This window comes from Sapajus apella, unplaced genomic scaffold (assembly GCF_009761245.1).
Source record: "Sapajus apella isolate SASKATOON/1434 unplaced genomic scaffold, GSC_monkey_1.0 scaffold23, whole genome shotgun sequence".
Lineage (NCBI taxonomy): Eukaryota > Metazoa > Chordata > Mammalia > Primates > Cebidae > Sapajus > Sapajus apella.
The window spans coordinates 14928134-14942935 of record NW_022436963.1 but is presented as its reverse complement, the minus strand read 5'-3'; the positions used below and the strand labels follow the sequence as shown (position 1 = coordinate 14942935).

Genomic DNA, 14802 nt, shown 5'->3' with positions numbered 1-14802 from the left:
TCGCCATATGCTGAGCTACCCTACTGAGGCCTGCTGTTCTTAGGCAAGGTCATATGTGAATAACAGTCTTTGTGAGAATCTATCTTAAAGGTTCAGACATTGATATTGTCTCTCTCTCCGTCTCTCTCTCTCTCTCTCTCTCTCTCTTTCTGTGTGTGTGTGTGTGTGTGTGTGTAATTTAAACTCAGTAATATAAGATGTGGTCATGGGGGTCAGTGTGGGTCTCTGGGATATAACTACTTTTACATCATAATCCCAAGGAGCTGTTGGTTAAATTGTGGTCAGAGATTACAAGAATACTGGGTTTTATTTTTTTGTTAAGTCAGATTTATTTAGGTATAATTCACAAGCAGTACAATTCACTCTTTTTAGTGTGCAGTTCTATGAGTTTGACAAATGCATGCAGTCATGTAACCACCAACTCACAATCAAAATGGAGAATATTTCCAGCCCCCTTAAAAGTACTTGTGCCATTTTTGGACAGCCCCATTTCCCACCCATATCCCTGGTATCCATGGACCAATTTTTTTGTTTTTTGTTTTGCTTTTTATGGAATGTCAGTAAAGCTTCTCTGACCTTTGAACTCAGATCAGGTGGTAATCTCTTTTGGCATCTATAGTCCTTATTTCAATTCTATGTATACTGCGTATGCAGTTAATTAAAAATTGTTTAATGTTCATCTCTTCTGCTACACTTCTGCAAGCATGCCTGAAGGAAGGAATTGTCTGGCCAATGCGTTACTGTATCCTCAGCAGTACCATCAGGTAGATGCTCAACAAATGTTTAGTGAATAAATGAGGGACTCAGTGACTATAAGTAGAGTGCTCTAGGTCACCACTGACTCAGCAAAAGCAATTTAGTATTCAGTGGTGTCAAATATCATATTGTAAAGCGCACAGAGACCTTATCATTCAAACATTCCTGAAGTATATGCATAAATTTTTAGAGTTACATTGGATTTGAATACCAGCAAGAAGCATCCTAGGCAATTACAGATGCATGATCGATATAGTCAATTATTTAAAAATAAGATGGAAACATTTTAATAACACTGTCTTTTGCCATTATTTTATACAACATATTTTAAACTGTTTATTTCATAATTTTTACACTCCATATATTTTGTAACAGATCTGACATGAGAGTGATACTTAAGAGAAAGATCCATGAAGCCTTCAAAATCTAGCTTATCTTTTGTGTGCTCATCAAGTTCAGAAAAGATGTCTCTGTATTTTGGCTTGGTTTCTTGTCCCTATAAGAATGGAGAAAAATCAAATTTCTTTGTATAGGCTTTAGGTTTGCAGATCATAAACAATAATTAGATGAGATAACACATAATTTCAAACACCTCCCATAAGGCCCCACCTCCAATACTGGAGATCAAATTTCAACATGAAGTCTGGAGGGGACAAACATCCAAATTATAGTAAATAATAAACATGTTATTAACAATAATAATATATCACGTTGCCACCAGTCAAATATCATGTTAAATCTTTTTATGTGTTATCTCATCTAATTATCATAGTGACCTTATTGAATATATACTACTGTTATCCTCATCCTGCAGATGCAGTATCAGAGACAGGTGATAATAAAGAAACTTGCCCCAAGCTGGGAAGCTTCTGGTGTGGAGCCGGGGTTTGTAGCCTCTCTACCTCTTGAAAGCCCATACTCTTAACTGCAAAGCTATCCTGCCTTTCTTTGAACAAACATATTATTTTTTAAATTTTTGAAATCTTTGTGTTAGGGAAAGTATCCACTATGGGTTCATCATCTGAGACTTAAGATTATTCAAAAATACAGAATAAAATATGGTAAAAGAAAATATGCACTTTGGAAGATGATTCAGCATTTAGTTTGATTATAAATAAAATGTATGTTCATAGTCTTCATAAATAGTCAGATTGAAGGAAAACATCTTAATAGTATATAAATGAAGAGACTTTATAGTTTCAAATCACAGCTTGTGAACTATCTTCCCCAGTGACATTAACAATATTGAAGTCATTTGATTCACCATTATACTGAATCATATTTACATTTAGTTCTACCGCAAATGCTCACCCATGTGCTGGGTGTACAAAACCATCACAGCAATGACTAAGGCACTTTGGGAATGATGCTGCATTCCTCTTATAGACTTAGACCCATTCTAGTTTCTCAGTGCTGTTTCTCCTCAAGAGAGTACTCTATCCATAAGGGCCAAGAGGAGCTCTCTCCCCCTCCAAGAGAGCTGAATGTCACTTTGAAAGGGTCAAAATCCAAGACACAGTTAGATAAGACCACTTTACTAGCAGAATGGCACATTGTTTTCTTAGAGGTATGAGATAGATATTGGTCTTGTTTATTTTTTTTTCTGCATATTGTAAAAGCACACCATTTTCTGAGGTCCAGTCCTCCAAGGGCATGACCTGTCATCTTTTTGTATCTTCCCAGTAGCACCTTTCAGTGCTTTGTTTTACTTTATCTGAATGGCTATAAGGTTCTAAGATCCCCAAAACCATCTTAGCCTTAGAACTTAGGCCTTTGTCAAAAGAACCAGCTCAGTTTATCAGGGGACACCACATGGGTATTGAGAGAAAAGCCCAGTTAGGAATGAAATTGGCTCCATAGCTTTGCCATTAACTCACGTGCATGCACCTGTCCTAGGGGGGTCTCACGAAGTGGGGTGATTGGGCCAAGGCAGCATTCTGACAGACATTGTAGAGAATGCCCTGGGATGAACTGTCCCCTCAAGTCCCTGAAATACAGCTCTGCTTTCCTCTTGAGCAGATAGCAGGATTACACTGAGGCCTGGGTGTGCCTGCTGCTAGAGAGATCCAGGAATTGACTGTACTTCTAGGGTTTAGCCTACACTGAGAGCTACGAGGCTGAAGATGTCTTCCCTAATCATTGGTTTTTCATTCTTTTTCCCCTGCTGTTCTGAGAGGGGTGATGAATTACATGAAGATGGTGCATCCACTAGTTCTTCATTTTCATATCTGTTGAAAGCTCGCTGAGGATTTGCCAGGCTACCAGGTAATGGGCCTCTATCTGGCATATGGGCCCCATTTCTTTTGGCCTTGGATGAAGGCAAATGGTATAGCATTTATTTATCTGTCCTTTCTTTAAAGACTCACCAAAAGTTGTTATCTCTTGGTAAATTCTGTCTGATATTTCTGCCAGAAAAAGTAGCTTTTCTAAAAAAAAATTTCAGAAAAATACATGTTTAATATAGAACATTTAGAAAAAGTAAATTTAAAAAGAAGACTGTGACTGTAAGCTTTTACCTCCCTACTCAAAATAGCTAACCCTAATTAACATTTCTTTTCATTCATTTATCTGTGTATCATACTATATTCTTTCCCTTTTGAAATAATCACCCACTCACAGGAAGCTGTACCCTTGACCCAGCTCCTCCCAGTTATACATCTTGTATAACTGTAGTGCACTAAAACCATTTATAGGTGTGTATGTATGTATATGTGTGCATAAATAGAATATTATCTTTTCAATATTTGAGAACAGACATAGGCACTTAGAGACTACCTCTATGTGCTTTCTTGCTCTACCTATCAATAAATATTGATAGTTTAGGCTGGTATGAGGCCCTCTTTTCCTCTTACACATTTTCCCTAGGCTGGGATTTTCCAAAGTATGAACATATACTCATGATAGAATGTATGCCATTTTAGGTGATGTAAGAACAAATATTAAGAAGTGATAGTCATTGATTTCTTTTTTCATTATTATCTTTTACTCTCACCCACTGAATTTACATTAAGAATAATGATAAAGTGTCCTTATAAAAATTTACTTAAGTGGAGAGAAAACATGAAGGAAAATTCAAAGCAAATGATAACACAGGCTATAGGCAGATGCGGGGAAAATAGTGAATACGGTATTCAATGACTGAAGTTTGAGGAATACACCCTTAAGTGAGTCAGGTTACTCCCTTAAAGCTAGTGACTGATTATATAGTGCTGACTATTATTTCTATATTTTGAACAGAGATCTCTATTCTAACCTTTGAACTCATCTATCCTGTTGTTGTCTGTTTCTCCTCTTAAATATTTCATGGACATCTTAACATTGACACATCCTAATGGAACTCATCATCTCCTCCCTACCCACATCCCACCTCAAATCTGCTTATTCTTTAGTCATTTTCTTCTGTAGGAATGGGAACACCACCATTCCTTTCATAAGTCACAAATTGGGTTGTCATCATTTGCTTTTCTGTCCTTAAACGCTCACAGTCAACTGTCGGATCTTGTTCATTCCATCTCCTAAACGTCTCTTCTATTTGTCTGCTTCTCTCCATCTTCACCGCCGTAGTCTAAGCCATCACTATCTTTCTCTTGGATTACTTCCCCACAGTTAGTTACTCCGTTTTTTCCTATTCTACCCCCAACCCCAGTCTGTTCTCTGTACTACAGCTGGTGTGATTTCTTAGACCTGGACTTAGAAACTATTCCTGGCTTCCTCTTGCCCTTGGACTATGCTTCTGTAAGATTTGGCTTCTCCTCACCTCCCCAGCCTCACCTCTAACCACTTCCCACTTACCTTCCCATCTTTTCTCACCATCGGCCCTCCAGATCTCTGCTTGGAATGCCATCATTCTCACTTCCCCTTGCCTAGGTACCTCACTCTTCAGATCTCAGCTTTACCTTGGTTTTCCAGGAGCCGGTCTTTGACTACCTACCTCAGTATAGTTCCTCATTTTACTCTCACTGAATGTTCTACTCTTTCACATCATTTGACTATTTCTAATTACTTTTTTAGCATGTTTCTTTCCCCTGCTGGATTGCTGTCTTCTTCACTGCATTATCTCCAGTATAGCTCACTGACTGGCATAAGGCAAGTGTTCAATAAACATTCGTTGCCTAAGACAGCATGACAGGGGCCTGGAGCTGGAGTTATTTGCTTGTTGGGTCAGCCGTGAGGATTCCTCTTTCTTTACAGAAGTTAATTCTCTCACCTCTGTGAAATTCCTAAATTGGGTTTGCAGCAAATTTTTGGCAGCAGCTTTTTCAAGTTTACCATCAGAGTCAGAAGAGTTTCTGAAAATCAGAGTAGTGGTGGCAATGGCTTTTTCCAGATCTGAGCACTTCCTCAGAGCTAGGAGAGAAGAAATGTACAACAAAGTATCCTGAGTTAGAAGTAACCCTTCCCCAGACCTGCTGTTGTGTCTTTCAAGGGAACTGTAGGGAACCTTCCAAATATTGGCCCTTTGCCTCCTATCTGGGAGCAGGATGTGGGAGTTTCTGATCCTGTATCTTTAAGCAATGGAGGATGTGGGAGTTTCTGATCCTCCATCTTTAAACAGTGGAGAACAAAAGTTCCCTTAATAGCAATTAGAATTAGTAGAGTTAGAAATGAAGCGGCCGGGCGCGGTGGCTCAAGCCTGTAATCCCAGCACTTTGGGAGGCCGAGGCGGGTGGATCACGAGGTCAAGAGATCGAGGCCATCCTGGTCAACATGGTGAAACCCCGTCTCTACTAAAAATACAAAAAATTAGCTGGGCATGGTGGTGCGTGCCTGTAATCCCAGCTACTCAGGAGGCTGAGGCAGGAGAATTGCCTGAACCCAGGAGGTGGAGGTTGCGGTGAGTTGAGATCGCGCCATTGCACTCCAGCCTGGGTAACATGAGTGAAACTCCGTCTCAAAAAAAAAAAAAAAAAAAAGAAATGAGATTTACCACCTGGTTGCCATGTGACCTTAAAAGAGTCCCTCACCTCTCTATGCTTTGGTTTTCTGATCTGTGATTTCACCCAGTTATTCAACAAATATTGATAGAGCACCTACTATGGATGAGGCTCAGTCCCTGGTATTAGGGATACCTCACTGAATAGAATGAAATTCTGCTCTTGTGGAATTTATATTCTGTGTCAGACACAGCATCACTTCATGTCAGTATGATAAAGGAGAATGAATTGCAAAGCAAGCTCTTTGATATAATGATGGTTAAGGGTTCTCTTTGACTTGTGGCCTAAAACAGAGTGATCTCCCAGCTGATTTCTCTCAGGTAAGCTAGTTGATAGGGCAATGCTAATTTATTCCTTTGTAGCGTGTTGCAGTGAACACAGGGAAATGTACAAGGTACCATGAAGAATATTTGTATGCTCTGTGTTCTTTTATTCACTAGTATGTCCCCTAGTGTAGAACTTACAACACTTTACAGGTATTACATGTTCATCTGTCCTTTCCTTAACTAGAAAGCAGTCTCCATGGGCCAGGGATCAGACCCTTTTTCTTATTCCCAGTGTCCAGCACAAATGTCTGCTACATTGTAGGTGCTAATAAATGCTGTTGAATGAGTGAATAAGAAGAAAATAAAAACAAAATCTCCCAGTTTTCAGCCCAGGAAATGTGCAATAATTACAGGTTCAAAGAATGAGGTTCAGTCAGAATAATATGATTTTAGTATTGAACGCTTACTACGTGCCTGGTATTTCCCTAAGGTACTCAGCACACAGAGGGGACAAAACCATATGTGGCCAGGCACAGTGTCTCATGCTGTGATCCCAGCACTTTGGGAGGCTGAGATGGGACTATCACTTGAGGCCAGGAGTTTGAGACTAGCGTGGTCAACATAGCAAGACCCTTGTCTCTATTTTTTTTTAAATTAAAAAAACCCAGATGTGGTCTCTGCTCTCATAGATCTTATAATCTAGTGAAGAAATCAATAATAATCAAGAGTATTGTATATGTATACTCATTTACTTATTTTTTATGTTGTTTGTCCCCATAGTCCTGGGGTGTAGAGCAGCAAGCGACATCAGCTTTGTTTACAACTTGTGATGTATGAGGCAAGGAAGGTATAGAGACAGGAAAATAATTACAGAGTAGGTCTGGAAAGAAAACTACTTAGACAGGTGGTCTGGAAGGCCTCCATGAGTAGACTAATATTTAAGCTAAGAATTATAGGATGAGGAGGAGCCAGCCATGAAAAGGGTGAGGATCAGGATAAGATTAGGAATTTGCTGAACATTCCAGGCTCGGGAAGCCAGATATGTGAAGGCTCAGGTCAGAAGAAAACTGTCATATTTGGCAGATTTCTGAAGGAAGATAGCTGCGACTAGGGTCTAGGGGCTGGGTGGGTGTGTGTAGGGTGTGTAGGCAAAAGCTAGATCATGCAGGACTTCCAGGCCACATATAAAGGAATCAGGATTTTCTTCAAAGTGGAAAGAGAAGACATTAAAGCATTTTAAGCATCTAATTTTTCAGTTAAAGGTGAGGAGGAGGGACAAGAGTTAAGACAAATGGGTGAAAGGAGGGAGTGTGTGGGTCTTCTCAGTTTTTATTGTATCTCTGAGCAGTGCCCAGGTTATATATTTGGTTAAAAAAAGGTAACATTGCTAAGAAGTGGCAATGAAAGTATTTGGAATCTTTGACTTCAAAGTCTGTAGAAAGATCAGCCACTGAGGAGTATCTTCTTACAAAGTCACCCCATGCTGATTGTGGAATCCAGACATTTTTCATCCTTCTGATGAAGTTCAGGTCTGACTGCACTCTGAATGGGAACTCCATCTGGTCTAGCCAACTTCCCATTCTTTCCTCCATTTCTTTTAAAAACCAGCATGCCTTTCCCCTGACTATAAAATAGCATATGCCCATGGTAAAAACAGAGATAGAAAATATTAAAAATAAAAGATAACAAGGAACTCTGGTTATTCTAATAACACTGATGATATTTTGTGAGGCTTTTTAGTTTCCTGTTTTTATGGTTGGATTCTTCCCTTAATAAACTGAGCATGTTGCCACTTAATTCTTTCACTGTCTGCCTTGCAGAGTTGGGAACTGGTATGTAAAAGCATATTGTAAAGGGCTAAGTGCAACTGAAAACACAAGAGACTGCTGTTTCTCTTTTGGCATCTTTTACTGGTTCTCTTGCCTCCGGAAGGGGGTTTCAGGGAAGGGCATTAAGCCAGGCTGGTTTCTGCTGCCCTCTTTGTTATTCCCTAGCTCACTGTCTGTGCTTCAATAATACTGAACTGTGTGTAGTCCCTACATACTCTATCCATTCAACAAGCATTTATTGGCAAGTATTTGTTACCAGGCTCTGTGATAGTTCTGGGGTGTAGAGCAGCAAGCAACATCAAAAGAGCAAACCCTGACTTTTTGGAGCTTGTGTTCTGGTGGGCAATAATATACAACTCACACTCTATGTGCCAGCCACTCCTCCATGGGATGAATGCACATGATTCCACTCACTACATTCAGATGTTAGTCGGACGAGGTAGGTCTTAGTATCAACCCCACTCTATCGATGAAACAGAGATACTGAGAGGCTAAGTATAACGGCTTGCTCAAAGTCACACAACCCCTCTGGTTTCACTCCAAGATGCACATTGCCTCTAGGTGCTGTTTTTTCAGGAAGCGTATTTTGCAGGACTCTTTCCCAAACCCCCAGATGGTGCTACATGTCCTTCCTTTGTGCTTCTATAATTCTTAAACCTGACCTTTCATAATCTTCACACTGAAACACTCTGTCTAAACTATCTTCTACATCAGTGCTTCCCTCCCTACCAAAAATAATTTGAGCCACAATCATAATTTTAAAATTTCTGATACATAGCCACATTAAAGAAATAAAAAGAAACAGATACAAGTTAATTTTAATAATCCATTTGATTGAAGCCAATATAGTAAAATATTTTCATTTCAACATGTCATCAATATAAATAAATTATTGAGATAGTTTATATTTTTCCCTACTAAGTCTCTTAAGTCTTACACATCTCAATTAAAATTAACCAAATTTCAAGTGCTCAGTATCTACATGTGGCTGGTGGCTACTATACTGTACACCACGTTGGAGTTTATCTTCTTTGTGGACAATTACTGCATCCAGTTACTGCCTCTTGTTTATCTTTGCATTCATTCCCAGGCCCTGGCGTCTTGTCGGCCTCAGTATACATGCGTTAAATAGCGCTGATTTGAACTTCAGAACAATTTTCTGCCTCTTTTTCTTACCTGCTCTGGAATGTGGAACACTAAATCTCCTAATTCCTTCACTATCAGTTCAAATTGAATGGTGTCATAGAAATACCAGTCTCAATACAGCAAGATGTAAGAATCACCTCATTTTACAACTTGTCCCGATATCAGCTGTTTTCGTGAGTGATGTGAAGACCTACAGGAGAGGGGTTGTTTGCTCAAGCTCACATAGGTAATATATGTCAGAACTGAAAACTAGGTCCCTGCTGTCTATGCTTTATGCCAGTAATTTTCCCAGTACTTCTCAAATTTTCCCACTGGAAAAATACCCTGGGTGTTAGAGGCAAATATGTAATCACCCTGCATTCCTAAGTCTCATGAGATCAGGGGCATAGGCCCAAATAGCCAGCGAGAAAATGTAGGTTTGTATTGACTTCTATAGCATGACCTATCCATGTCTGATTTCGATGAATAACATTTAGAATTCCTTCCCACTAAATAAAATACATTCTGGGGAGATGAGTCATATTTATCCTGTGATTTTTTTTAAGGCATAGGAATAAATGTGGTTCAGTGGTCCGATGTAAGGAGTCTGGTGCTAGGAATGGTGTGTACGTGGGCAGGGGTGGGTGTGCAGTGGGGTTGACAGAGTTACCATCTCAAGCTCCCAGAAGGAGAAGTTATGTTAGATGGGACAAGTCTCAAAAGTGCCTGAAATTGTGTAAATTGTTGAAACATAAATCACAGGTCTTCTTTGTTGTAATAATATAAAAATAGTTCCATAAAGATGGAGATTTAGTTAAATAAAAGTACAGAGTCTCTTTTGGAGAGTTTGGCTAGCCATCTAGGAGGAAAAAATCTACAATGTAGTAATAGTAATGTCCAGCTGTACTTGTTATTCTGTAAACATGTGAAGTCTTACATTTTTTAACAAAATAATGATCCAAGTATATGAGCATTTTTTTCTTATGTTGTTATTTCCATGGCAATGTTGCTAGTCCTAAAGTTATTTTAGCTATGCAATTGAATTCCAAGGGCAAATATTTACACTTTGAGAGGTGGCCACTCTGTTTCCACTCAGTCAACAGAGGCAATTGGGGATTGATTGCATCCTGAGTTGCAATGAACATTCATGAGTCAGATACTCCTGGTCCTACTCTAGACATTCTGAGGATGCTGCCCGTGGAGACACAACTGGATATGGTGGGAAGAACACTGAATTAGGAGTCAGGGGATCCATGGTCTCATCTCAGCTCGGTCTTTAATGAGCTGTATAAGTATAGGCAAGCTAATTCTTACTCCTGGACCTCAGTTCCCACATCTTTAAAAAGAACATCATGCATGTTTGATGATTTATTCAAAAGTTCCCTTGTATCTCTGGCATTCTTTGATGTCCCATTATTTTTTTTAATACTTGGCATGCCATCTTGGTAGAGGAGAAAAATATGCATCTCAGTCTTCTGTGCCTTACCTTTTATTGAAGCCAGTTGTTTGGATATTGAAATGCTGCCAACAAAATGAAAGAAACATAATGATTCTGGGAGTTGGGGTATTGATATGAGAATGTAAAGCAGAGGAATACAATGATTTAAAATTATTTCTTTTGGTAAATATTCTCTGACCATTTTAGTGGAGCAGCCATCTGTTTTCCAAAATCTTTTCTTCCCTTGCCACCTAGTAAAGAAATGCCTGCACATGGCTGGCCAGCTAGCCTACATATTTCAGTCTTCCTTATAGTTATGCAGCCACGTGGCTAAGTTCCTACAGTTGAAAAGGAGGAGAAGAGAAGTGAACACCTCCCACATAAGCTCCTCCATTCTCTTTCCCGTTCGAGCTGACTAAGGTGGAAATTATCAGGAAGACTTTAGAAGCTACATGCTGATCAGCCTGTGTCTCACGTGACTGCATAGTGTAAAACTGCCACAGACCCGGAACCCCCACTCTGGAGCATCACATGACAAAGAAAAAAGAACTTTGTGTTCTGTAAAATGCTCAGAATTTGAAATCTTTTTTATTCCAGCAACTTAGCCTTCCTGACTAAGAGCCTGGGCATTATGCTGAGGTGTGGGATGCATGAGTGATAGAGACATTCCTACCCTCTTGGGGCTTAGTCTAGAAAAGAAGACAGTTACTAGGCAGGTAACTTGATAAAAAGTGATGGCAGAGCACATAGAGAGGCAAAGAGGCACTAACCTAGTCTACAGTCAGGGTAATGGCATTCTACCTGAGCATAATACATCAGGAAGAGTCTTCCATGCAGAGGGAGCTTATGTGCTGAGGCCTGATGTGGCAGACATCACGGTATGATTGAAGAACCAGAGGAGGTATAGTGTGCGTGGAACCTAGAGAAAGAAGGAGATAGTGTTCAAGGGCCAGGCAGGGCCAAGGCATGTGGAATCTTGGAGGCTTTATTAAGGACACCAGTTATTATCCTAAGGGCAAGGGGAATCATGTGATCAGATTTGCATTTTAGGAAATTATTTCATGACTATATCAGAAGTAGATTGAAAAGGGGCCAGATTGGAGGCAGGAAGTTGTGTCTTGCTCCCTTATTAACAGGAAATCAAAGTTTGCTTGATTTTTCAACCCCTAATGGCTGGAGTGTTTTTTTGAGAAAGCCAGTAAGAATAACAGAATTTGGTAATATCTTAGACAATTCCTTAAAAGGAACTTTCAGGTTCAGGATCTGGTTTTGGCATTAACTATTTGAGGGATCATTGTCTTTGGGAGTCCTCAGTTTTTTCACTTGTAACATTACAAAGCTGGACTCTGTGTTACCTTGAACCCTTTATGATCTTCTCGGTGAGCACCTCCTGCTCTTCTGCAACCTCTGCACCATTATTATTTCCTTTATAAAATGAAGGATGTTTCATTTTGCACAATGTGCACTTGTAACATGACATAAATTTCTTTCTATTGCCATAATTGAGAAACAAGAGCTATGCAGTTCATCTCCATGTCTCCTTCCCCTTGCCTTGCAGAGCATCTAGCACTTGCTGGGTGTCCACAGAAGGTTTTTGGAACTAAAGCCAGTCTCCTAAATGAAATTATATGAGAAAGAACATTTTTCATTTATTAAACCTGACTACACATTTGAATTATATAAAACAATTTCTCTCTGTCGTGGATAATTTGAGAGAATATGCTACACAGTTAAAGTCATTACAGATTTTGATTTACAAATGTTTCTCAAGAGGCAATAAAAGATATTTGTGTTAATTGCATCATCTTTTCAGTTTGCAGTCAAGGTTGCAAGTTTGTTGTCTTTGTTTTTCCAAGTGAATTTAAAGCTGGATTGGGGTAGGTAATAGGCATCAAACTGCCAATAACTTGGCTATAAAGCTGTTGACATAAACTCTTTGGAAATATATCTGCAAACTTAAGTGAAAGTAAAAGACAGCCAAGTGCCACTGACCTTTTGGGCATTTTCCTGGGTGCTAAGGTGGAGGTTGGGGCTGCAGAAGGATTGGGCTCCCCTTCCAAGTAGAGAGATTTGTCCTGGGTACTGTGTATACAGTATTGAAGACTGTATTGTCTTCTGTTTTGTGTCAGTCCTTCCTAAGCAACAGTCACTTGCCCACTGTTACTATTGTCATTCACTCCATGACAATGATACAGTTGCATGTATAGAAGAAATTTTCCACAATGCATTGTATGTAGACATCAAATCATTCAATAAATATTTTCATGCCTATGTGAGCCAGGCACTGTACAAAGTGCTCAGGAAATAACAGTGAGCAAAATCAGACGTAGAGCCTGGTCTCAAGAAGTTTAGTGGGAATGGCGGATATTAATCAAGTAATTGCATAAAAAGTTATACCTGTGAACAATACTATTCAAGGCAGATGCCATGAGATTGACATCAGTCAGGCATCCCTGGGGAAGTGATGCTTGGTGATGAGTAGGCGTTAACTAGGTGCAAGGATGAATATTGTAGGCAGAAGGAATGAGTGGGAGGGAATATGGTGATCAGAAAGGACTGAAAGAAGGCCAGTGTGACTGAACCGAAGAGATCAGATCGAGGGGGCGTGTGTCTCAAGCTGAGGCTGAAGAGCAGACTTGGTGGCCAGGCCATGCAGGAACTTGTAGGTCACCGTAGGGGTTCTTTCTGTATGTCAAAAAAATAGGAAATCATTTGTGTATTTTAAGCAAGGAGGTTAATGAAGTTGAATTTACATTTTTGCGAGAGGACTCCAGCTTCAATGTGAATAAGGGTTTAGGGAGGTGGACAGAGTAAATGCATGAAGGCCGATAGGTACACTATTTCACTTGTGGTAGCTTAGGGCACTTTCTGTAAAAATGAGAGGATGTATCAGCTCAGGCGAATGAGTTTGGTTCAGGGAAGACATGTTAAACAATTGCATGAGTCACTGGTGAGCTGATGGGTGAGAGGAGCTAGAATTCTCAAGAGAAGCTAAGAAAAATCACTATTCAGGATACAATAGGCTCTAAGGGCTCTGCTACCTTATTGCTGCTTCACTGGTCACTGCTCCACCATCAGATGACCATGTGTGTCACTTTCTCATTGCCTGCTTCTCTTTATGGGTTTTCTTTTTTCTCCTCCCTCTACCTCTTCACTAATTTCCTCAGCATTTTAAATTCAAATTTGGGGTGCAGGAGAGAGTTTGATTGGCCTTACTAATTGATGTTGCCCATACTGGTCAGAGTTTGAGTGCCAGTTCCCCCTGTGGGTTGTCAGTTACCCCATGCAGTTATCTCCTGTGGGTCACATGATGATCCTGAGCCAATGTCACTGCTCAAGTTAAACCCTTAGAGATGTCTTCCTCAGAAGGGAAGTCTGAGTAGGTTTCCCAAAATCTGGATTTTCAACAAACACTTTAAGTGATACTTATGTTGACTACATTGCGGAGTTGTTGGCAGTGGTTAAAAACAGGCTTTGGAGTGGAAAGAGCTGGGGTTTAATTTTGACTCTGACACTCCCTAGTTGTGTTACTTGGAATAAGATCCTTAAAACTGCAATGTTGGCTTTCTCATCTGTAAAAAACTTTGCTCATGGAATTTCTTTCAAGGCTGGATGAGTTTGTGTTTTGGGGCACTCAGGACAGTGAGGAGAAATCAATAGCTGTCATAGAGAAGATTATGTTCAATATGATGATATCAGAGACATTCACAGATGGATATGCAGTGAGCAAGGTCAGGAAACTATGCAGAGGTGCTGCAGCATCCAGAGATTAGCAACAGTGGGAAGCTGTTACCACCCTTAGTTCTAAGGGGCAAGGAGAGCAAATATTACAGAGTTGAGTGAGAGCTGAATTCTTGGAGCAGATTCACTTGACAGCAGCTGTGAATAAAGGGAGGCAGCTACTCTTAGAAATGCAAGCAAAGCAGGGAGGAAGGACAAAGAAATACCCTATGCTTTGGTCTCCAGCCTATGCCTCCAGTTGACTAAGCCAATCAGGAAAATGGCACTAAGGGAGCCTGGGAGGTGGGGTCTATAGGAATCAGCCTCTGGGGGCCTAGACAAGGGCAGAGAATGGAATGGGAGGAAGTGTTGAACAAATGGGCAAGAAACAGCATGGTGATGATAATGATGATGATAAAGATGATAGAAGCAAACTGTGGGGAATCTGAGATTTATTGATTATCTTCCTCCTGTCAGGATTAAATTAAAGATGGCATTCTCAGGAAGATATAGCAGTTTTTGCAGACATTTCAAGTGAAAATGCACCTTTTTTCCCCTGCATCAAAATCTCATCTCATGAAACATTCAGGCTGTTTACATACAGTATCAAACTATGGGGGCAAAGCATTATTTTAAAAATCCCTCAGTCAACCTGGCCCTTTGGCAGTGTGAGACCAGGGTTTGAGTGTACTGAGTAGATATCCATTTGGGAAAGGAAATGTGCTGATGGCAGC

General features: G+C 40.1%; 1 protein-coding gene across 1 annotated transcript in view; it reads right to left on the bottom strand.

Annotated features, from left to right (window-relative positions):
* Positions 1–538: 538 nt before the first annotated feature.
* SNTN (sentan, cilia apical structure protein) overlaps positions 539–14802 on the bottom strand; it is a 38870-nt gene continuing 24606 nt past the window's right edge. The window contains 5 exon segments of the mRNA XM_032290646.1: positions 539–1164; positions 1166–1252; positions 4964–5103; positions 10397–10431; positions 12341–12483. Of these exon segments, the coding sequence (XP_032146537.1) occupies positions 1093–1164; positions 1166–1252; positions 4964–5103; positions 10397–10431; positions 12341–12483 (477 nt within the window). The 3' untranslated portion in view covers positions 539–1092.